Source organism: Bombina bombina, chromosome 3 (assembly GCF_027579735.1).
Source record: "Bombina bombina isolate aBomBom1 chromosome 3, aBomBom1.pri, whole genome shotgun sequence".
Lineage (NCBI taxonomy): Eukaryota > Metazoa > Chordata > Amphibia > Anura > Bombinatoridae > Bombina > Bombina bombina.
Window position 1 is genome coordinate 806,559,335 of NC_069501.1, and position 25,067 is coordinate 806,584,401.

The following is a 25,067-nucleotide window of genomic DNA, read 5'->3' on the forward strand; positions in this document are numbered from 1 at the left end:
ATTCGCCTGCAGAGCAGGGAATCCACAGGAACACTGGCAAGCTGACCAGGGGAATGCAACCCTAATGGCGAACCAGAAATTGGACATCCAATGCCAGCAGCTGGGTATGAACCAACGACCCTTGAGGCTCAAGCCACACGGCTAACCACCAGATGACATGGGCCACTCTGTGGCAAAGAGTAAAAAATACTCCGAAAACCTGGCCAACCATGACCAGGTCAGGTAGATGGAGCAAGGACATAGCCCAAGTTCCCACTACTGTGGAACACCCCAACCAGCCCTGAGATCAAAGATTCCAAAACCATCCAAGACTGGGTCAGTAAAAAGGCCAAGCAAAGCATCAGCAACCAGAAGTCTCAGGGAGAAAAACAGGCACCTAACAGTTCAGGCAAACCTTACCCTAGAACTAAACACCCCAATCGGCCAAAAAGCCAGACACAAGGGTATGGATGCATATCCAGAGAATACGGATAGTGAGAAGAACTCGAAAGCTCTGACCAAAGGAAGGAACCACCCCTAGCTAAAGTCCAACGCTCCAAGAATCAAGGCTAGAAGTCGTATGAAGATACTTCTCAGAGCCTCAGGACAACCAAGGGATACCTCGAGGTCCAAAAAATCCTACTAGCAGGACTAGTCTCCCTAACACCTCCGCAGAAGCAGAGGACACAAGGAAGAGAAGGCACTAAGCCTGCCCAAAAGTCAAAACAAAAGTCCCCTCAGGAAACAACCATCACCTGGAAACATAGATCCCTAAAAGGAGATACACTCACCCGGAGGCAATGGAAGAAAACCCAAAGGCCTCTTTATATATAACTCAGTCAAGAGTAAGAGCTGCATCTAGATATACTAGAAACAGCTACACATATACCTGCAAGGTGTCAAGAGCTGCAACAGGTTTCAAACTGCAAACCTTCTGCATGCTAGACAGCTATCCTGTACAAGCTGTTGGATCAAGCCCAAAAGGACACATCCAGAGACCTAAAAAATGAAGGCCAAACCACTCAATAGCGGTAAGGGGCATTAAGCCCTCCCACCCTCCACCACATGGGGGAGGAAACTCTAAGATCTGATGATGCCCAGTCATCTATGACTGAAGGCTATAAGGACTGAAACAATCCTTCCCACCTCACGGACCCACAGGTCCTCTCGAATGCTTAGTAGAACATGAAAAACAATGATAACCTGAGCACTCGGCTCTTTTACCGAACCAGCCGAGCAGAACAGCGCCACGTGTCTGAGCAGCCGCAAAACCGAACAAACCTGACAGGCCCAGCCTGCACCTAGGGTCCCAACCGGCAAGCTGCGTAAATTTTCCCTCGTAGGGGAAAAAACAGAAAACAGACATTTTTAACAGAGGACTAACATGTCCAACAACTTCCGAAGAAGTAATAAAGAGTATCAATCCCAGAAGGTTCCCGAAGGAAACAAAAACAAATAAAAGACATCCCATCGGATAGAAATAAAATATAAGGCAACCCGGAGGTTAACGCCCAAAAAGACACAGGCCTACCCGAAGGACCAGCCAAACGGAGCCCTAGCACACAAAACTGGGAAAGATCTCTAACAAATGACAATCAGGACATTACTTCATCCCCACATGTCTAATGAGGGGCACCATTCGAATTATCAGACTGAAAATCCTAGTATCTGGTAACGATAGGGTCATTCAATAACTGAAAATTATCAAACTGAAAATCCCTGTATCTGGTAACGATAGGGTCATTCAATAACTGCAAAACATGTCTGAGCAACACACTAAGGCGCGCAATCCTGTAACGGAAGGCACAACACTCAGGGACAGATACCCCCGCGGGGAACTGTAGAGGCCCTCACCAAGGCGGAAGGCCCGGGACAATAGGGCACGAGCACATTCTCAAATAAATGTCTGAACTCTGCAGACGAACAATCGCCAACATTATGTGGAAGCGAAAACATGCTGCAACCTCCGGGGGAAACACACCACCCCGCATGGAGGAACCATAAACTGGGTTGCAGAAGTATGATTTGGTAGGGAACTCGCCTCTCGGAGGACAGGACCCCCAGAGGCAGATGGCTCAGCAGTCCCTGGATTCCCCAAGCCTGAGGAACCACGTGCTCTAAAATGGCATACGGAACAAAACTGGCCACTCCGGATTCATCACCGGACACAGAATCTGAAATCAAAATAGTCTCAGTATCAGAATCCCCTGTAACTGAATCTGAAATTAACACAGTCTCAGCATCAGAATACTCCATAACTGGACAGACGATATTTAAATATGGACTAAAGTAGTGAAAAACTAAAACGGAACCTGACACCCCCAATGGCTGGGGCACTCACCACCTCCTATGACCAGACCCCTGCGGACTAGAAAATTTCCTTCGCCACACGATCATGAATGCGGAAATGGAACAACGAAACGTAGCCACGCCCGAACACAAGCACGCCCAGCCAAAGGCCGCGTCACTTCCAAAAGCCTCAATTTCCAACCATGAGCCCAGTAAACAACGCACATAAGCAGGTTGAATCACATAACAAACATGATTATAAAAAAACCCCTGTTCAATAAACCCCCTCAGTAGATAATAGCCCTTGAATCCATGATACTAAAAGAGACTCACTGAGACCCTTATGTTGTAAGATAGACCCGCAAGGTGGTAGCCTCTCAGGAAACATTCACATTACAGTACATTGCGAATGAAGTAAAATGAAACGATCTTACCGGAATAAACGCCGTGGAAAAGGAACACGGCCCTTTAAGTGTGACGGATAGTAGCATCATCTCCGCCATGGACTTGAGAGAAGAAAGCAGGCAGCGAAGCAAAGTTCGACAACGCCGATTGCTTGAGGAGCTGTTAATATGAGTCAGGATGGTTTCGCAGAAAGAAACTCTCTGCATCACCGGACTCTAACTTTAATCCAAGCCCTCACTGAGAGACTGACAGGACTACTTAAAACTCCTGTCCCATGGCGAAGAGTACTACCCTCCATAAGAGAAAAAAACAAAAATTAAAAATTCTGACACTTCTCTGCCAAAGAATGACTGGGGGATGAGGGGAGTGGGAGGAATATTTAAGCCTTTGGCTGGGTGGTCTTTGCCTCCTCCTGGTGGCCAGGATCTTATTTCCGAAAAGTAATGAATGCAGCTGTGGACTCTTTCCATTTAAGAAGAAAACAAATGTTTATTGTTTGTCAAACATCTAAAAATTCCTCAGAAGAAACGTAGCCAACATTATGACTGTGCAGATTTATTTGTCCATCTCTAACTCAAATTCCCTAACAGTACGGGTCAAGTTCAGAAGGAACGGCGTTCCTGCACTATTTTTGCAGGAAAAACTAAGTTTCCCCTGGACAGAGAACAGAAAAACTTCAATAAACACTGCTGCTGCTTGTGGGAGGAGTTGGAAAAGAGTCTGTTTAGAGGGATAGTAAGATCTTCTAGTAATGGGCAATAATACTTCCTACAATACACTACATGCAAGCCTGTCAGTGGTCCTGATGTGTGATCACCCCACACTGTGTGGAAAACATTTCTGTGTTGCTTGCTCTGGGGTTATTTAGCTCCCCTTAGCAGAAATATGATTAGTGTACCTTAAGTGGGTGAGACTCTGACAGAGAAGGAGTCTGGAGTTGCTGTCAGACACAGAGTTATTAACCCGCCCTGGAAAGGAAGGAGAGGGGAGGAAGGAGGGTGTGAGGAGCTAAAGATAAGCTGGCTATACACCATGTGAGTTAAAAACAAAGAATGGATGGACACCCTGGATCTTGACATTAAATAACAGGCATGGTTCGTGTGTTTAGTTTACTTATTTTAAAGTTGTTTTAAAAAAAGTTTCACTAAAGAAAAAATGTGCTCATCAAGCAGGCAAGAGTTATGTCCTTGCAGCATCCTGCTTTCTCTCTGACTTGAATTCCTTTTAGTTCTTCCTGAGATAGCTGGAATGAGGTTTGCAAGTGAAATACATGTGTACACACAAAGGAAAATAGTCCTTGCAAATAAAGGTGTTTGCATATACTATTGGTGTATAAAATAAAGTAATTGGGCTTATCCTACTTCAAGATGTTTTACAGTCGGTTGATCTTTGTTGGTGTCTGTATATCTATCACTTTATGCTGTGCAAGATAATGGATTTGCTTCAGATTCAAATAGTTTCTAAATTTTGTCCTGAGTTTAGAGATACACAATGTTTACATGTTCTTTACAAGTTATAGGGCAGTAAGTACAAGTAGCACGTTGCTATTTCCAAACCATTTCCCCCCCAAAAAATTAGTGATAGTTACATTGTAACACTGATATCTGTCAGGAATGCCTGGAATGTCCTTGGTCGTTAAGCTGACAATGCTACCTGAGAGCTCATAAGAAAATAGCACCATACCGACTGCTCAAGGCTAACCCTGCTACATGTATCTCCCTAATTGGTTTTAACTGATAATAACCACAAAACAATATTACTTTAGCTAGCCTTGTTGTCTGCAGATTAAAGCCCATATTTGATCCTCCAAATAAGACAGGAGATTGGCTTTTGACAAACAATTTCAGTAAAAAAGGATGTACAATTTATTAAAAAGAATAGGTCCCATAAAACCAAATGCTTAAATTTCTCTATATACTAACTTTACAAATGCGCTAAGGGAAACAAAAAATGTATGTAGAAATATGCATAATCAAACCGCTTTACTTACCTGACTCATTCTCCATCCCATCCAGCGGTGTTTCTTCTGTTATAGAAACAGAGCGCTATAGAAACAGAGCGCTACAGGCAATGCTAGTTTTACAGAGAAAATAGGTGCACATTCATGATGCCTTCTCTCTGCCTGCAGTTAAAGGGGCATGATACCCAAAACATTTTTATCACGATTCAGTGAGAGAATGCAATGTTAAAAAACAAAAAAATACCTACATAGGCTCAGAAGCAGCAAGATATTACTAGGAGCTAGCTACTGACTGGTAGCTGGTCACATATGCCTTTTGTCATGGGCTTATGCAATGTATTTATCTAGCTCCCAGTAGTGCATTGCTACTCATTCAACAAATTATACTCGAGAATGAAGCAAATTTGATAATAGAAGTAAATCAGAATGTTTTTTAAAACTGTAGGTATCTGAATCATAAAATGAATAATTTGGGTTTCATAACTCTTTAAGGTTGGGTGCCTCAGCTAGTGCTACAGCTTCCAATTGGCTGTAAAGCTCTGCTTCTATAACGTAAGAGACAGTGTTGGAGAAGTGGAGAGAAGACAAGTAAGTACAGTTATAAGCTGTGGAATCTGTCACTCTACAAATAACTGATGATGATGATAATAATAATAATAATAAGAGGCTGTTAGTTAATGCAGACTTTTCAATTAACTTAATTACGCCTAGATTACAAGTTTTTGTCGGCAATGGTGTGTGGGAGCATTTTTTCTCACCGCTCACTTAAGACAATGCTGGTATTACAGGTTTTTTTAAACCCGGCGTTAGCCTCAGAAAAGTGAGCGGAGAGCAAAATTTAGCTCCACATCTCACCTCAATACCAGCGCTGCTTATAGTAGCGGTGAGCTGGCTAAACATGCTTGTGCGCGATTTCCCCATAGGAATCAATGGGGGAGAGCCGGCTGAAAAAACAAAGCAAAGAAGCAGCGTTCAGCTTCTAACGCAGCCCCATTGATTCCTATGGGGAAATAAAAGTTATCTCTACACCTAACAGCCTAACATGAACCCCGAGTCTAAACACCCCTAATCTTACACTTATTAACCCCTAATCTGCCGCCCCCTGCATATTATTAACCCCTAATCTGCCGCTCCAGACACCGCCGCCACCTACATTATCCCTATGAACCCCTAATCTGCTGCCCCCAACATCGCCGACAACTACTTTTTATTTATTAACCCCTACTCTGCCACCCCCAAACTACACTTTATTAACCCCTAATCTGCCGCCGCCAACGTCACCGCCACTATAATAAATATATTAACCCCTAAATCTAAGTCTAACCCTTTCACCCCCCTAACTTAAATATAATTTAAATACATCTAAATAAAATTACTACAATTAACTAAATAATTCCTATTTAAAACTAAATACATACCGATAAAATAAACCATAAGATAGCAACAATATAACTAATAGTTACATTGTAGCTACCTTAGGGTTTATTTTTATTTTACAGGAAACTTTGTATTTATTTTAACTAGGTACAATAGTTATTAAATAGTTATTAACTATTTAATAACTTCCTAGTTAAAATAAGTACAAATTTACCTGTAAAATAAACCCTAACCTAAGTTACAATTACACCTAACACTACACTATAATTAAATTAATTACCTAAACTAACTACAATTAATTACAATTAAATTAAATAAACGAAAGTACGAAAAAACAAACACTAAATTACAGAAATTAATAAAATAATTACAAGAATTTTAAACTAATTACACCTAATCTAATCCCCCTAATAAAATAAAAAAGCTCCCCAAAATAATAAAAATCCCTTCCCTATACTAAATTACAAATAGCCCTTAAAAGGGCTTTTTGCGGGGCATTGCCCCAAAGTAATCAGCTCTTTTACCTGTAAAAAAAAAATACAATACCCCCCAACATAAAAACCCACCACCCACACACCCAACCCTACTCTAAAACCCACCCAATCCCCCCTTAATAAAACCTAACACTAACCCCTTGAAGATCAATCTACCTACCCAACCGGGCAGAAGTGGTCCTCCAGACGGGCAGAAGACTTCATGCGATCCGGGCAGAAGAGGACCTCCAGACGGCCAGAAGTCTTCATCCAGACAGCATCTTCTATCTTCATCCACCCGGAGCAGAGCGGGTCCATCTTCAAGCCATCTGACACGGAGCATCCTCTTCCATCCAATGACTAACACTAAATGTTATCCAAGATGGCGTCCCTTCAATTCCGATTGGCTGATAGAACTTCTATTAGCCAATCGGAATTAAGGTAGAAAAAATCCTATTGGCTGAGCCAATCAGCCAATAGGATTGAGCTTGCATTCTATTGGCTGTTCCAATCAGCCAATAGAATGCAAGCTCAATCCTATTGGCTGATTGCATCAGCCAATAAGATTTTTTCTACCTTAATTCCGATTGGCTGATAGAATTCTATCAGCCAATCGGAATTGAAGGCAAGCCATCTTGGAGGACGTCACTTAAAGGTACCGTCATTTAGTGTTAGTCATCGGATGGAAGAGGATGCTCTGCGTCGGCTGGCTTGAAGATGGACCCGGTCCGCTCCGGATGGATGAAGATAGAAGATGCCGCCTGGATGAAGACTTCTTGCCGTCTGAGGTCCTCTTCTGCCCGGATCGGATGAAGACTTCTTCCCGTCTGGAGGACCACTTCTGCCCGGTTGGGTGAAGACGTCTCAAGGTAGGGTGATCTTCAAGGGGTTAGTGTTAGGTTTTATTAAGGGGGGATTGGGTGGGTTTTAGAGTAGAGTTGGGTGTGTGGGTGGTGGGTTTTAATGTTGGGGGATATTGTATTTTTTTTTACAGGTAAAAGAGCTGATTACTTTGGGGCAATGCCCCGCAAAAATCCCTTTTAAGGGCTATTTGTAATTTAGTATAGGGAAGGGATTTTTATTATTTTGGAGGGCTTTTATATTTTATTAGGGGGATTAGATTAGGTGTAATTAGTTTAAAATTCTTGTAATTATTTTATTATTTTCTGTAATTTAGTGGGGGGGTTTTCGTACTTTAGTTTATTTAATTTAATTGTAATTAATTTAATTATGGTGTAGTGTTAGATGTAATTGTAACTTAGGTTAGGGTTTATTTTACAGGTACATTTGTACTTATTTTAACTAGGAAGTTATTAAATAGTTAATAACTATTTAATAACTATTGTACCTAGTTAAAATAAATACAAACTTGCCTGTAAAATAAAAATAAACCCTAAGCTAGCTACAATGTAACTATTAGTTATATTGTAGCTAGCTTAAGGTTTATTTTATAGGTAAGTATTTAGTTTTAAATAGGAATAATTTAGTTAATAATAGTAATTTTATTTAGATGTATTTAAATTATATTTAAGTTAGGGGGGTGTTAGGGTTAGACTTAGACTTAGATTTAGGGGATAATATATTTATTATAGTGGCGGCGACGTTGGGGGTGGCAGATTAGGGGTTAATAAATGTAGGTAAGTGTCGGCGATGTTAGGGACGGCAGATTAGGGGTTAATAAAATGTAACTAGTGTTTGTGATGCGGGAGTGCGGCGGTTTAGGGGTTAATATATTTATTACAGTGGTGGCGATGTCCGGTCGGCAGATTAGGGGTTAAAAAACATAAAATTTATGTAAGAATTTACCTGATAAATTAATTTCTTTCATATTGGCAAGAGTCCATGAGCTAGTGACGTATGGGATATACAATCCCACCTTGTCCTGATGAAAAATCAGAAAAGGAGATTCACAAGATAGCTCAAGAACTCTTCTAGCAGAGATGGCCAAAAGGAACAACACTTTCCAAGAAAGTAGTTTAATGTCCAAAGAATGCATAGGCTCAAATGGAGGAGCCTGTAACGCCTTCAAAACTAAATAAAAACTCCAAGGAGAAATTGATTTAATTACGGGCTTAATATGAATTAAAGCCTGTACAAAACAGTGAATATCAGGAAGTATAGCAATCTATCTATGAAATAGAACAGAAAGAGCAGAGATCTGTCCCTTCAAGGAACTTGCAGACAAACCCTTTATCCAAACCATCCTGAAGAAACTGTAGAATTCTAGGAATTCTGAAAGAATGCCAAGAAAATTTATGAGAAGAACACCAGGAAATGAAGGTCTTCCAAACTCGATAATAAATCTTCCTAGAGACAGATTTACGAGCTTGTAACATAGTTTTAATTACTGAGTCAGAGAAACCTCTATGACTTAGCACTAAGCGTTCAATTTCCATACTTTCAAATTTAATGATTTGAGATCCTGATGGAAAAAACGGACCTTGAGACAAAAAGTCCGGCCTTAACAGAAGTGGCCAAGGTTGGCAACTGGACATCCGAACAAGATCCGCATACCAAAATCCGTGTGGTCACGTTGGAGCTGCCAGCAACACAAACAATTGTTCCATGATGATTTTGGATATCACTCTTGGAAGAAGAACTAGAGGCGGTAAATGTAAGCAGGATGATAACACCAAGGAAGTGTCAGCGCATCCACTGCTTCCGCCTGAACATCCCTGGACAGGTATCTGGGAAGTTTCTTGTTTAGATGAGAGGCCATGAGATCTATCTCTGGAAGACCCACATCTGAACAATCTGAGAAAACACATCTGGATGGAGATACCACTCCCCTGAATGTAAAGTCTGACGGCTGAGATAATCCGCCTCCCAATTGTCTACACCTGGGATATGCACCACAGAGATTAGACAGGAGCTGGATCCCGCCCAAGCAAGTAACCAAGATACTTCTTTCATTGCTTGGGGAATGTGAGTCCCACCCTGATGATTGACATATGCCACAGTTGTGATATTGTCTGTCTGAAAGCAAATGAACGATTCTTCAACAGAGGCCAAAACTGAAGAGCTCTGAGAATTGCACGAAGTTCTAAAATATTGATTGGTAATCTCGCCTCTTGAGAATTCCAAACCCCTTGTGCTGTCAGAGATGCCCAAACAGCTCCCCAACCTGAAAGACTTGCGTCTGTAGTGATCACAGTCCAGGTTGGCCAAACAAAGGAGGCCCCTTGAACTAAACGCTGGTGATTTAACCAGCACGTCAGAGTGTTGAATATTGGGATTTAAGGATATTAACTGTGATATCTTTGTATAATCCCTGCACCATTGATTCAACATGCAAAGCTGGAGAGGTCTCATGTGAAAACGAGCAAAAGGAATCGCGTCCAATGCTGCAGTTATGAGGCCTAAAACTTTCATGCGCATAGCCACTGAAGGGAATGACTGAGACTGAGGTGCCGACAGGCTGCAACCAATTTCAAACGTCTCTTATCTGTTAGAGACAGAGTCATGGACACTGAATCTATCTGGAAACCTAAAAAGGTGACCCTTGTCTGAGGAATCAAGAAACTTTTTGGTAAATTGATCCTCCAAACATGTTTTTGAAGAAACAACACTAGTTGATTTGTGTGAGATTCTGCAGATTGTAAAGACTGAGCTAGTACCAAGATATCGTCCAAATAAGGAAACACCGCAATACCCTGCTCTCTGATTACAGAGAGTAGGGCACCTAGAACCTTTGAAAAGATTCTTGGGGCTGTTGCTAGGCCAAATGGAAGAGCAACAAATTGGTAATGCTTGTCTAGAAAAGAGAATCTCAGGAACTGATAATGTTCTGGATGAATCGGAATATGAAGGTATGCATCCTGCAAGTCTATTGTAGACATATAATGTCCTTGCTGAACAAAAGGCAGAATAGTCCTTATAGTCACCATCTTGAAAGTTTGTACTCTTACATAGCGATTCAAAATTTTCAGATCCAGAACTGGTCTGAATGAATTTTCCTTCTTTGGTACAATGAATAGATGTGAATAAACACCCCAGACCCTGTTCCTGAAAAGGAACTGGCATGATTACCCCTGAAGACTCCAGGTCTGAAACACACTTCAGGAAAGCCCAAGCTTTTACTGGATTTGCTGGGATACGTGAGAGAAAGAATCTTCTCACAGGAGGTCTTACTCTTATTCGATACCCTTGAGAGATAATGCTCTGAATCCATTGATTTTGGACAGACTTTATCCAAAAATCCTTGAAAAACCTTAATTTGCCCCCGACCAGCTGAGCTGGAATGAGGGCCGCACCTTCATGCGGACTTAGGGGCTGACTTTGGTTTCTTAAATGGCTTGGATTTATTCCAATTTGAGGAAGGCTTCCAATTGGAAGCAGATTCCTTGGGGGAAGGATTAGATTTTTGTTCCTTATTTTGACGAAAGGAACGAAAACGGTTAGAAGCCTTAGATTTACCCTTAGGTTTTTTTATCCTGGGGCAGAAAAAACCCTTTTCCTCCAGTAACAGTGGAAATAATAGAATCCAACTGAGAACCAAATAAATTATTACTTTGGAAAGAAAGAGATAATAATCTAGATTTAGATGTCATATCAGCATTCCAAGATTTAAGCCATAAAGCTCTTCTAGCTAAAATAGCTAAAGACATGGATCTAACATCAATTTTGATAATATCAAAAATGGCATCACAAATAAAATGATTAGCATGTTGCAGTAAACGAACAATACTAGATATGTCAGAATCCAATTCTTGTTGCGTTAAATTCTCCAACCAAAACTTGATGCAGCTTCAACATCAGCCAAAGAAATTGCAGGCCTGAGAAGATGACCTGAATATAAATAAGCTTTCCTTAGATAGGATTCAAGTTTCCTATCTAAAGGATCTTTAAACAAAGTACTGTCTTCCATAGGAATAGTGGTACGTTTAGCAAGAGTAGAAATAGCCACATCAACTTTGGGGATTTTCCCCCAAAACTCTAAAGAAATTGCTAGTATAGTAGTTTTTTAAACCTTGAAGAAGGAATAAAAGGAGTACCTGGCTTATTCCATTCCTTAGAAATCATATCAGAAATAGCATCAGAAATAGGAAAACCTCTGGAGTAACCACAGGAGGTTTAAAAACAGCATTTAAACGCTTACTAGTCTTAATGTCATGAGGACTAGCATCCTCAATATCCAAAGTAATTAACACTTCTTTTAACAAAGAACTAATATACTCTATTTTAAACAAATAAGTAGATTTGTCAGTGTCAATATCTGAGGAAGGATCTTCTGAATCAGATAGATCCTCATCAGAGGAGGATAAATCATTATGTTGCCGGTCATTTGAAATTTCTTAAACTTTATGAAAAGTTTTAAAAGACCTTTTACGTTTATTAGAAGGCGGAAATGCAGACAAAGCATTCTGAATAGAATCAGAAACAAATTCTTTAAAATTCATAGGTATATCATGTACATTAGAAGTTGAAGGAACTGCAACTGGCAATGTACTATTACTGATGGATACATTCTCTGCGTGTAAAAGTTTATCATGACAACTATTACAAATGACATTCGGATATATAATTTCCACAACCTTACAACAAATGCACTTAGCTTTGGTAGAACTTCTGAGGCAGGATCAGATTGAGACATCTTGCAAAATGTAAAAGAAAAAACAACATATAAAGCAAAATTATCAATTTCCTTATATGACAGTTTCAGGAATGGGAAAAAAATGCAAACAGCATAGCCCTCTGACATAGAGAAAGGCAAGAGGCAAACAGCAATGGGGTATAAAACTACTGAAAAATTTGGCGCCAAGTACGACGCACAACGTGAGAGAAATTTTTGGCTCCAACAACATCCGGAAATGACACACTTGGGTTACTAACGACGCATCCGTGTATAAGACTCCCGCGTTAACTATGACGCCGGAAGTGACGAACTAGCGTCAACGAACGTACTTTTCGCGCCAAAAAATTCTCGCGCCAAGAATGACGCAATAAAGTCTAGCATTTGGAGCACCCGCGGGCCTAATACTGCCCGCAATTTGAAAGTAAAAAGTAGTCAATTTGAAAAAAGACTAAACCCCAGGTAAGAAAAAAATATTTCTTAATAGGTTTAATTTCTCAAATATAAAACTGACAGTCTGCACAAGGAAATACATGAACCTGACTCATGGCAAATATAAGTGCAATACATATATTTAGAACTTTATATAAATGCATAAAGTGCCAGACCATAGCTGGGGTGTCTTAAGTAATAAAAAACATACTTACCAAAAAGACACCCATCCACATATAGCAGATAGCCAGACCAGTACTGAAACAGTTATCAGTAGAGGTAATGGTATATGAGAGTATATCGTCGATCTGAAAAGGGAGGTAAGGAGATGAATCTCTACGACCGATAACAGAGAACCTATGAAATAGACCCCCGTTAGGGAAATCATTGCATTCAATAGGTGATACTCTCCACGTCCCTCTGACATTCGCTGTACTCTGAGAGGAATCGGGCTTCAAAATGCTGAGAAGCGCATGTCAACGTAGAAATCTTAGCACAAACTTGCTTCACCACCTCCATAGGAGGGAAAGCTTGTAAAAACTGAATTGTGGGTGTGGTGAGGGGTGTATTTATAGGCATTTTGAGGTTTGGGAAACTTTGCCCCTCCTGGTAGGATTGTATAACCCATACGTCACTAGCTCATGGACTCTTGCCAATTACATGAAAGAAATTTTATTTAATTGTTTGCGATGTGCGGGGGAGCCTTGGTTTAGGGGTTAATAGGTAGTTTATGGGTGTTAGTGTACTTTTTAGCACTTTAGTTAAGAGTTTTATGTTACGGCATTAGCCCATAAAACTCTTAACTACTGACTTTAAAATGCGGTAGGAGTCTTGACAGGAGAGGGTCTACCGCTCACTTTTTCCAAGACTCGTAATACCGGCAATTAGGCAAATACCATGGAAAAGATAGGATATGCAATTGACGTAACGGGATTTGCGGTATGCTCGAGTCGCGGAAAAAAAGTGAGCGGTACACATGTACCTGCCAGACTCGTAATACCAGCGGGCATTAAAAAGCAGTGTTGGGACCTCTCAACGCTGCTTTCTAAGGCTAACGCACAACTCGTGATCTAGCCGCTAATTTTTATGGTACCGGTTTTGTGCCCATTTAAGTGTATTAGTGTTTATGCTTTATATGTAGAAGGTTCTTTGAGTTAAGGGGTTAATGTAATTTTTGTTTAAGAATTTATGTTTCGAACTTCCATTCCACTAGTATTGACATCAAGAATTTCCCTGATGTTTTTGCAACAACAAATATTTTTGCACCCTTTTTCAATTAGGTTGTTTTTAGCCGCCAGCTTTACTTCATTACTGATATCAGAGCAACTAATTTTGTTTTCATCAGCAGGAATGAAAACTCACCAAGTAATTACCAACACAAACGCACAACATTGGTAATGTTATTTTTAACTACTAACCTTATGTTCAACCAGGAAAGCATAGGGGTTGTGCCACCACCAATAATCCAGACAGTGAAAAACACAATGAGAAGTGTAGTGGAGAACATCATCTGATGCGAATATGACGCAGTATCTCGAATGGCCAGAGCAAATGTCATTGCACCACGCAGACCTGGTGAAAAATGACTTGTTATTGTCAGAGCATATCAGGTTTAATCACTTGCAGTAGTAATGTCGTAGAAACATAAAGAAAACAGTATTGACACTATAAAAATGGTTTTAAATATACAAATCGCCTCTGAAAAACAATCCCTGATGATGAGTACAGACACAGACATCCAAAAATGTAAAAATAATAAATATATATAATAAATATATATATTCATAATCTTAGTAATATTTAAATCTTCTCTAGTGGTTTTATGGCCATCTGCATATTGAATAGGTTAAAGTTTTTCCAAGCAGTCCTTGTATTCTGCACATATCCCAAAAAATCCCTCCCTTATCACCAGGTCTCAGTTTATATATAGTCCCATTTAGATCTTTATTGAAAGAGGAGTAAAAGTATTGTATCTAAACATAAATCTTTAAAAAAAAATGTTTTAATTAGTAGAAAGTAGGGCTGTGCTATAGGGATTTTATTAAAATAATTATTTGGTTTTTTTAGTATAGGATTGTTTTAGAATAGGGATTTCATCTGTTTTTATTTATTTTTTAATTCCAAAAAACACTTTAGGACAATGTCCTACCAAATGCCCTTTACAGGGCAACCTTTTTTATTAGAATATGTTTTTATTTTCTTTGGGCAGCATAAGAGCTGAAATGACTTTAGGCACTGTTCAAGCAAATGCCCTTTTCAGGACAATCTTTTCTTAGCATAGGGTTATTTTTTTATTTTTTTTAGATGAAAAGGAGCTAAGTAACTTTAGGGCAATGCCCTACAAAAAGTCCTTCTAATAGCTATTGCTATAGTAAATTATGTAGTGTTTTTTTTGTTTGCTTTTTTAAAGGGAGCCTTAGTTTTAGTATAGGCATAACTGTGGTTTTTCTTTTTGGTAGTAGTGTTTTTTTTCTATATTAGGTTTTATATTTTGTGTAAATGTAGTGTTTGTTATTTTTGGAACTTAGAGGGTGTTAGGTAGAAGTAGTGAAGGAGTAGGTTGTGTTGGGGGGTTGTAGCGGATTAGGAGTTTTGGGTTTGGGGGCTTATTGCATTGGGGGGTTGTGGCGGTGTAGGGGTTAATAGGTTAGGGGTTGTGGCGGTGATGGGATTAAGTAGAGTAGGGGGATAATGTGTTGGGCTATTGTCAGTTTAGGGGTTATTAGGGTGGAAGGTTTATTGTGGTGGACTGCTGGCAGTTCAAGGGTTAATAGGTTAGCTTTGCAGTGAGCTATTTCCAGGTTAGGCGTCAAGTAGTGTAGGGTTAGTTTGTAGTGGTGGGTTCTTTCGGTTTAGGAGTACATAGTAATAGTTGTTAGACTGTGTAATATATTCCAAAGGGATCCTTTACTATACATCGCCAATTTCAGTGCCAATGCTGGTTGGAATTTATCACCAGCATCGCCACTCATTGAGATGTATAGTAAAACACCTCTTGGCAATGCCGTCTGTTAATATACATCGGTGACTTAAAGTGTTTAAAACCTTTTTAAGAGAACTGATGGCCAATACCATCTTATTAAAATCCTGAAAAAAAGGAGTCTGTGGATTAGTTTGTAAAACATCCATCTTCCTCTTGATTACATTTCAGAGGTTTTCAATGGGGTTCAGTTCTAGAGATTAGGCTGGTCATGACAGGGTCTTGATCTGTTTTGATCACAATCCACACCTTGATTGACCTGGCTGCGCACCATTAAGCATTGTCCTGCTGGAAAAAAAACATTCCTCTGAGTTGGGAAGCATTGTTAGAGTAGAAGGAAGCAAGTTTTCTTCCAGGATAACCTTGTACGTGGATTGATTCATGTGTCCTTCACAAAGATGACTCTGCTCCATTCCAGGTAATTTCCTCTGAAGAGTACAATTTTCAGCTTTGCACAACACCTGGCCGTCTAATGGTTAGACCCGGAGAGGCCTACAAGCTACAGTGTCTCGCACCCACTGTGAAATTTGGTGGAGGGTCGGTGATGATCTGGGGGTACTTTAGCAACGCTGGAATCAGGCAGGTTTATCTTTGTTAAGGATGCATGAATCAAGCCACGTACAAGGTTATCCTGGAAGAAAACTTGCTGCTTTCGGCTCTGACAAATGTTATTTTCACAGCCAAGTCAATTAAGGTGTGGATGGAGGACCATCAGATCAAGACCCTGTCACGGCCAGCCCAATCTCCAGATCTTTCAAACCTCTGGCATGTGATCAGGAAGAAGATGAATGGTCACAAGCCCTCAAACAAAGCCGAGATGCTTACATTTATGCACCAGGAGTGGCATAAAGTCACCCAATAGCAATGTGAAAAACTGGCGGAAAGCATGCCAAGACCCATGAAAGCTGTGATTCAAAATCAGGGTTATTCCACCAAATATTGATTTCTAAACTCTTGCTAAGTTAAAACATTAGTATTGTGTTGTTTAAAAATGATAATGAACTTGTTTTATTTGCATTATTTGGGGTCTAAAAACACTGCATCTTTTTTTTGTTATTTTGTTTAGTTGTCATTTTCTGCAAATAATTGCTCTAAATGACAATATTTTTGCTTGGAATTTGGAAGTAACGTTGTCAGTAGTAAAGTAAAACCAGAGAAACTGATCATTTTGTAGCAGCCTATGTATATAGGGAGACAGATAGGTCTATGTATATAGGGAGACAGATAGGTCTATGTATATAGGGAGACAGATAGGTCTATGTATATAGGGAGACAGATAGGTCTATGTATATAGGGAGACAGATAGGTCTATGTATATAGGGAGACAGATAGGTCTATGTATATAGGGAGACAGATAGGTCTATGTATATAGGGAGACAGATAGGTCTATGTATATAGGGAGACAGATAGGTCTATGTATATAGGGAGACAGATAGGTCTTGTAAAAATAAAATATGTGACTTTATATCTAGATAAGGGTACATTTGTTAAATGAAATTGGTGAAGTCGGTTTCAAGTGATGTTTAAATGAAACAGCAATTCAAAATAACATCTATAAAATGCCTTTGGATGTCTGACATTCTGAATAAATAAATAATGCTGATTACAAAATGTCTGAGAAACCGATGCCAAGAGGACGGAGTGCTTGCGATTGATCCAGAGGAAATGGCTGTAAAACAGGTACTGGTGAAGCTATTATGCAGTACACTTGACAGTACTATAAAGGTCTAAGGTTCAGACTAAATTGTAGCTAAAATGGCCTGGATACATTATTTTCAATACACAACAAGGTCAACATACCAACTCTATAAGAATGACAAAACTCTTAGGGAGGCATTATAGAAAGAAATATTGTGCCTATGGAAGAACGGCAATTTGTTAAACATGTTAAAATGCTTTTTTGAATTAAATAAAAGTTGAGGCACAGAGGTTTAACTTTTTATTGAAACTGGTAAGAAATGTGTTTTGTGCACAGCTGACACTGCATCATACATGCTCAGCAGCTAAGAGGCACATAGCTGTATAAGAATACATTAAAGAAAAGAGTTCATTTTGAACACAGCGCAACCTAAAAAGGTTTAGTTTATATACAGTACTTTAGTTTTCATAACGTAGCGGGTACCTCAATGTTTAAACTTAAATTTGCACTTATCTCTCCTGCGGAGAACAATTATAGATAGATTATAAAACAGCCAATAAAAGAAACTGTGCAAACAAGGATGTGTGTAAACAATGTTAGATAATTACTTTGACAATCCTATGTTCAACACAGCTTTGTTTGAACAGTCTCTTTTATTGCCTGATTTTAATCTGTCCATAATTGTTCTCAGCAGGAGAGATATAAGGGGAAAAACAAGTTCAAACAACAATTTTAAGAGTTAAATTACAGGGGACAAGCTAAATAATCAAAGTTTTTTTAAGTGCACATAATTAAACATTTTATAATGCAACTTCATACTTTTTAATATCCCTTTCTTTTTAACCGGTTCACAGAAATGATGATGTTTAACCAAACTTTGTAATCAATTTTTTTACTGAAAGTTGTGAAGTAAAAGATTTTTTAATTTAAAATGAAACTAATACAGCAGTATCAGTTGTGCACACCCAGCTAATGCAAAGTGGCTGATAGTAGTATAATAATAATCAGCAGCATAACTATTACCGGTAGTGCTGTATTTGTTTTAGCTTACATTTTAACAGTCTTTACTCTACATTTTTTTTTAAAATCTATATTTTTAAATGCTGCCCTGTCACGTAGATGACATTTTTTTATGTTTATCATATGCTTTAGAAGGTAAGCTCATAAGTCCATCTGCCCTGTAAAGGTGGTTGACACAATAGTGATTCACAGGCAGTGCTCTCTACCCTTTATGTTTTATGTAAACATCTTGTTTTCTGTACTCTGCAGTTGTGTACTTAATGTTATAGTGCTGCATAATGTTCCGCTTTATAAATGAATGATAATAATAATGCATAACAGTGAGTAATAGGTCCCTTTAAATATCTTTTTGCATTTAGCCACATACAGGGACTGTTCTTCTTAAACGGATTGGTGAAGAACACAAGCCCAGCATGTACAAGGGCTACCACAGTATAAATGTACCTGAAAACATCATCATGTGCTGGAAGTTCCAACCAATCTTGTGTCTTCTTCCCAAGTTCAGAAAAAATGACAGTGGGTAAACATGAGCAGCTCTTCCTACAAATATAGCGATCTGTTGCAGACAGTAGTCAAGGAGTCAACAGCTAAATATAATCACGGATAATGATTACTGGCTTTCAAGCTACATTGAGGTCAAAATCTTTGGACTTCTAAACACATAAATAATATCTCAGTGGCCCATTGCATTTATTTTTATTAGTATGAAATCAATACATATTGAATATAAAGGAAATAATGTTCCGGGAAGCAACACACTTTGACTCACTGGGGCCAATTTACTGGTAATAACATGCAGCTACATGTGACAACATAAAACTTCACATAAACTTTAATGGAGCTACTAAATGTTAACACCAGTTTACACAGTTTGCAACAGCAATTGAAACTAGGCCTATCAATTTTATCCCTGCAAACAGGTTAAACACATATGTAAAGTCCTGGAACGGCAAGTAGGAAACCGTGTTAGTGAACCAATCAGGAGCAAAAGTTCCATAACTCACCAATCACTGGCCATATTCTGTTCGAGAGTGGAAGCTCCTAAACAGGGCATTATCAACAGTGGGCTAGATTACAGGGGATCACTAATTTATCGATCCTGATCGTGTGTTAACTCTGCTAGAAGCTTTTTAAGTGTGTCGGGTAACGTGTGTATTACAAATTGAAAGTAAAAAATTTTTTTTGCACAACTAATTCAACACGTGCAAAAAGCCATACTTAGAATATCGCAACCGCATTAACGTATTCCCCCATAGAGAACGAAAACTGGAAAAAACACACCCTTACTCAAGTATGTTAACCCGACATGAAAATAGGAAGATTTTACAATCCAATGTTCTTCAAATAGAAGAATATGTTCTATTTATTCATAAATGCATATTTATATATATATATATATATATATATATATATATATATATATATATATATATATATATATATATATATATATATATATATATCAAATTATGTTTACCTGATAATTTTCTTTTCTTCAGATGGAAAGAGTCCACAGCTGCATTCATTACTTTTGGGAATTTAGAACCTGGTCACCAGGAGGAGGCAAAGACACCCCAGCCAAAAGCTTAAATACTCCTCCCACCTCCCTCATCCCCCAGTCATTCTGCCGAGGAACAAGGAACAGTAGAAGAAATATCAGGGTGAAAAGGTGCCAGAAGAACAAAAATAACAGACGCCCCACAGAAAAAATACGGGCGGGGGACTCTTTCCATCTGAAGAAAAGAAAATGATCAGATAAGCATAATTTAAGTTTTCCATCATAAATGGAAAGAGTCCACAGCTGCATTCATTACTTTTGGGAAAACAATACCCAAGCTATAGAGGACATGGAATGCAAAAACGGGAAGGTACAAGAGGCGGCCCATTCTGAGGGCACCAGGCCTGAAAACCCCTACCCAACAAAATCCTGCTTCGTCTGAAGTCGAGAACAACTTTGAAAAAAAGGAAAAGGCTCAAGGACACAGCCTTGCTAGAGACCACAGGAACTAGACTTGACTGAGTCAACAGCCTCCAAGAGACACCGTCCCCAGCAGTCGATCTCCAAACACCACTTCCCTTACTAAAGAAAGGGAACAAACTACCGTATTCTACCACAAAGAAGAAAAGGCACAGAGAAAATATGATTGTACTTGTAAAGAGCGGCTAATCCCCCTTAAGGGACTCAAGGCGCTGCTCATTTTATCAACCTCGAAAGGAGGAAAGGCTGAGTAGACCTCGCCGGGGATCGAATTTGCAACCCTCTGTTTGCTACAGTGTAGAGTAGCCACAGAGCAGTAGAATGCTGAGCTAGCTTCCAGCTAGCATAAGGAACTCCAGAAAAAAACCCTAAAAAGGGCACAATGAGTCCTAAATAAAAACACAGAGCAAAAACCAGAGAAACCGGGTCAGGCTAACAGAGACCCAACCAGTCTCATAGAAACAAGGGGAGGCAACGCCCAGACCCCAGAAACACAGAAACCAAGGGATAAGGCCGGGAGTCTGAAACAGAGAGAGGATCTTCCCCTAACACAGTGCAACCGCGCTCTAGAAAGCAACTGAAGATGAAGGTCCCCAAGTCACAAAAAGGTATCTCAGAATACCGAAATATTCAGAACGAAACTTCGTGCGGAAAAGTTCACTTAGGTCTGACGAACAACACCTGAAGCAAAAACACTGCACGCTGCAGTCATCTACAAATGACTCTGAAACTTAAATACTTGCAGGGCAAATAGAAAGCAGCTGAAGATCGGATCCTTCAGATTGCGAACTATCCACTAACCAGCGGATAAAGTCGCAGGCTATCTAAGAACCACCAGTCCTTCCCACAAATCTTGAATGTGGAGAAAGGAGAAACCTCAAAAAGGCTTACTGTACCTCGAATGCTCCAAGGACGAAATAGCAGAGCAACAGATCTCAGATCCTGCTCCAACACCAGACCAGCCCAAGCGAAAGACATGTCTGATAGACAGGGGGACAGAAAGACCCCAACCACAAGCCCCCAGGGAATAGAAGAAAAAAGGGGGGACTCACCCACTTCAACAGAGCTCGGGTGCCAACCCAATCCCTTACTCCAAAATAAGGCACTCCTAAGGAGAACCCCCTAGGACCTGGAACAGAGAACGTGCAATAGATCTGTAGGAAGACCTGTCCCAACTCTCTTAGACAGTCTCTACGTAGAGATCAATTTCCAACAGGTATAACAGAGCCCACAGAGCGGCAGGTGCTGCCCCTTACAGAAATAAGCCACCTGATCCAACCTCCTACACACAGGGCAGGACAAAGACCCTCCAGAGAGAGGAAACCCCAACTCATAAGGAAGATAAACTATCCCCTCCAAAGGGCACAGATAAGAACAGCTTACATGTCCACAAGACATGAAGCCATAGTATGATCACATGCATACCAAATGAAAAATCATCCAGACACCACTGTAGAGGAGCACACTCTGTCCGAAGGACAAGTCAGGCCTTAAAGTTTATAACCAGTACGCAAATGTGGATGAGAACTCTGGCCTACCTGCTTGCAAGCCCAATGAGCTAGCCCCTATGTTGCAACATAGGGTCCCTGAAAAAAACTAGGTCTCCCGAACCAGTCCACCGGATCATAAGTCTCCAGACATCCAAGAAGGATCCAAGACAAGAACTCCGGACCAGGGACCCAGAATCGTCCTAGAATGAACGACACCCTCAGGGAGAACAAGATACCCCCCGTCTGAAGCAATCAGACCTCACAGGGGATGAGAACCAGGAAACTCTGAGAACGGGTACAGGACTCACTCGGAATTCCCAGCCTGAAGGGAAGAGAACACCCTTAGCCGGAGGTCAACCCCCCCCCCCCCCCCCAGCAAGGTACTAGACCGCGACAAAGTCACACAATTTCTCTAGAGCCCCAAGGGCAGCACTAAGGGAAATGAAAATGAGAACAAAATTTCCCAAAAGAGAGTAGAAGAAAGGCTAGTCTCCATAATCCTTTCAGATTAACGTTCCAGAGGACCACACCCAAAGGAGAGGAATGGAAAGCATCCCGAACCCAGGCAGAAAAACATCCACTAAGCAAAAAGCTTGGAAAAAGAGACAACACCTCCTATCGCCCCTGATATGGAGACGACTAACTCCCGAAGGAAGACAGAGCCTCACGGCCTTCACTTCCTAATTAAAGGGACAGTCTATACCAAAAGTTTTCTTATTTAAAAAGATAATCCCTTTATTACCCATTCCCAGTTTTTGCATAACCAACACAGTTATATTAATATACTTTTTACCTCTGTGATTACCTTGTATCTAAGTCTCTGCAGACAGCCTCCTTATCTAAGTGCTTTTGACAGACATGCAGTGTAGTCAATCAGTAAAGACTCCTAAATAACTTCATGGGAGTGAGCACAATGTTATCTATATGACACACATGAACTAACACTGTCTAACTGTGAAAAACTTTAAAAATGCTCTGAGCTAAGAGGCGGTTTTCAACGGTTTAGAAATCAGTTTGAGCCTAGCTAGCTTTAGCTTTTCAAAAAGAACACCAAGGGAACAAAGCAAATTTGATGATAAAAGTAAATTGGAAAGTTGTTTACAATTGCATGCCCTATCTGAATCATGAAAGTTTAGTTTTGACATTACTGTCCCTTTAAGCGGCCAAAGCCACCAGAAAAACCGGACGAAGTCCAGAAAGTCTCGACCCGAAGGAAGAGAACCTCTAAAAGGAACAAGTCCTAAAAGGACACTTCTAAAGAGACCATGAGAGGCAAAACCGTAAGAACGGCGGTAAGAAGGACCTAAATCCTCCAAGTCTCCAACCCACAATGTGAAGGAACACTCTAGCTCCCGAAAAATTTGGAAATGACTGAGAATGTCGCCACGGATCTCAACGGAGTCCGGGCCCACTAGATTGAAAGGCGAATGAGGAATGAACCAACCCCCCATGCCCCTAAGCAACCACAGACCCTCAAGTCCTCTCAGGATGCTAGTTGAAGCTTGTAAAATAAGACAATCACACAAATCATATTGTGATCACTAGGCGTCCTCACCGGACCAACCGGACATAAAAAGGTGCCACGTGTCTGAACTAGGCCTCAAAGACAGAAGGATTTGTACCCAGTCAGGACCAACCTGAAACCAAGAGCCCCAGCACTGTCAAGGCCACATAGAGTCTCCCCCGATGATGGAGGGATACAGAACAGTCAGACAGACTTTTGAAAACAGAGCAACCACAAAATCGCGAGTATTAATTCCAGAGAGGAAAGTTCCCAAAGGAAACATCACACCACAACATGAGCTTTAAACCAAATAAAAATCATCCTCACCGGATGAAAATAAAAGTTAAGGGAACCCATAGGTTATCGCCCAGGAAGAACGGACAGACCCGCAGGACCAGCCCAAACAGGGGTCCGAGACTTCCAAGCTCAGAACTGGAAAAGGATACACAAATAACAAAGACTATAAGAAGATTACTTCATCCCCATATGTCTATGCATGCAAGCTAGTCGAAGATTAAGACTGAGAATACCCAGACCCATTAAGAGTGGGATCCTCCAGCAACGCTTAAAAACGTGCCTTAGTAGGACACGAAGGCGCGCCAGTCTATAACAAAAGGAGCAACATACCTCCGCCGGGACAAAAGGAACACCGGCCCCGAAGGTTGACCCCCTGAGGCCTCAGGGGCAGTTGCTCCCCCAGAAGGCTGAACTGGACCAGGCGATCCCACGCCTGACGAGCTCAGGTTAATGAAACACGAACAATATAGTAAGCACACTCCCGGGAGGTGCAGATGTGCCAGCATCACAGATATGGCCATGAGGAACCGTGTCGTAACCTCCGGTGGGAACAGGCCACACTCCCTAGAAAGGATAAGTAGTGTTTGGGTTACCTGCATGCGTAGTAAGAGAGTTGATGGTAGGGAACTCGTCTTGTGAGAAATAGAATCCCCAGAGACAGATGCCTCAGTGGGCACCCGATTCCAAGGAACAGAGCACTCTAAAACGGCATTCGGATAATTGATGAGCATGTATCACCCGGGCCAATTCATATTCTTCACAAGAAGTAGAGTTTGAATCAGAGATATCCGTCTCCAAGAATCCTCCATAACTGGGACACTGCCGTCTCCAGAGAACCAGACACCAGTGGACCAGGATTTCTCTGTCGCCACATGGTCAGGAAAATGGAAATGGAGTCACAAGATAAACCGTGCAGTCCATGCAAAAGTGCGCCCGACCGAAAAGGCTGGGTCACTAGACATAGGCCATTATGTTCCAAAATAGCCATGAGCCGAAGCAACACTACACAGTAGCAGACAGAATCACATAACAAACGTGATTATAAACCCCCCTGTTCAATAATCCCCCTCAGGAGATATTAACCCTTGATTCCTAGATACAAAAAAGAGTCTCAATGAGACCCTATGTTAAAGTTATCCCTGAAAGGTTGTAGCCCCTCTCAGATCAACAGTCAAAATTACAATACATCCATGATGAAAGTAAAATGAAACAATCTTACCGGAATCTACGCCGTGGAACAGGAACACGGCACTTCAAGAACGACAGATAGTAGCGTCGCCTCTGCCATGGACTTGAGAGAAAAAAATCAGGCAGCGAAACTCGTCAACGCTGATTGCTTTTGGAGCTGTTAATATGAGTCGTGATGGTTTCACAGAAAGACTCTCCCTGCATCTCTGGACTCTAACTTTCACCCATGCTCTTACTGAGAGGCTGACAGGACTACTTAAAACTCCAGCTCCATGCCGAAGAGTACTACCCTCCATAAGAGACTATCAAAAGTTTCTGACACTTCTCTGCCAACCCCCTGGGACGAAAGGTAAAGAATGACTGGGGATGAGGGAGGTGGGAGGAGTATTTAAGCCTTAAGCCTTTGGCTGGGGTGTCTTTGCCTCCTCCTGGTGGCCAGGTTCTAAATTCCCAAAAGTAATGAATGCAGCTGTGGACTCTTGCC

General features: G+C 40.7%; 1 protein-coding gene across 2 annotated transcripts in view; it reads right to left on the bottom strand.

The window, feature by feature from the left end:
• SLC9A7 (solute carrier family 9 member A7) overlaps positions 1-25,067 on the bottom strand; it is a 363,606-nt gene that overhangs the window by 86,702 nt on the left and 251,837 nt on the right. For both annotated transcript variants that reach the window (XM_053707739.1, XM_053707738.1), the window contains exons 11-12: positions 18,571-18,682; positions 13,906-14,059 (exon numbers count right to left, since the gene is read on the bottom strand). In XM_053707739.1, the coding sequence (XP_053563714.1) occupies positions 13,906-14,059; positions 18,571-18,682 (266 nt within the window). The remainder of the gene's footprint in view (positions 1-13,905; positions 14,060-18,570; positions 18,683-25,067) is intronic.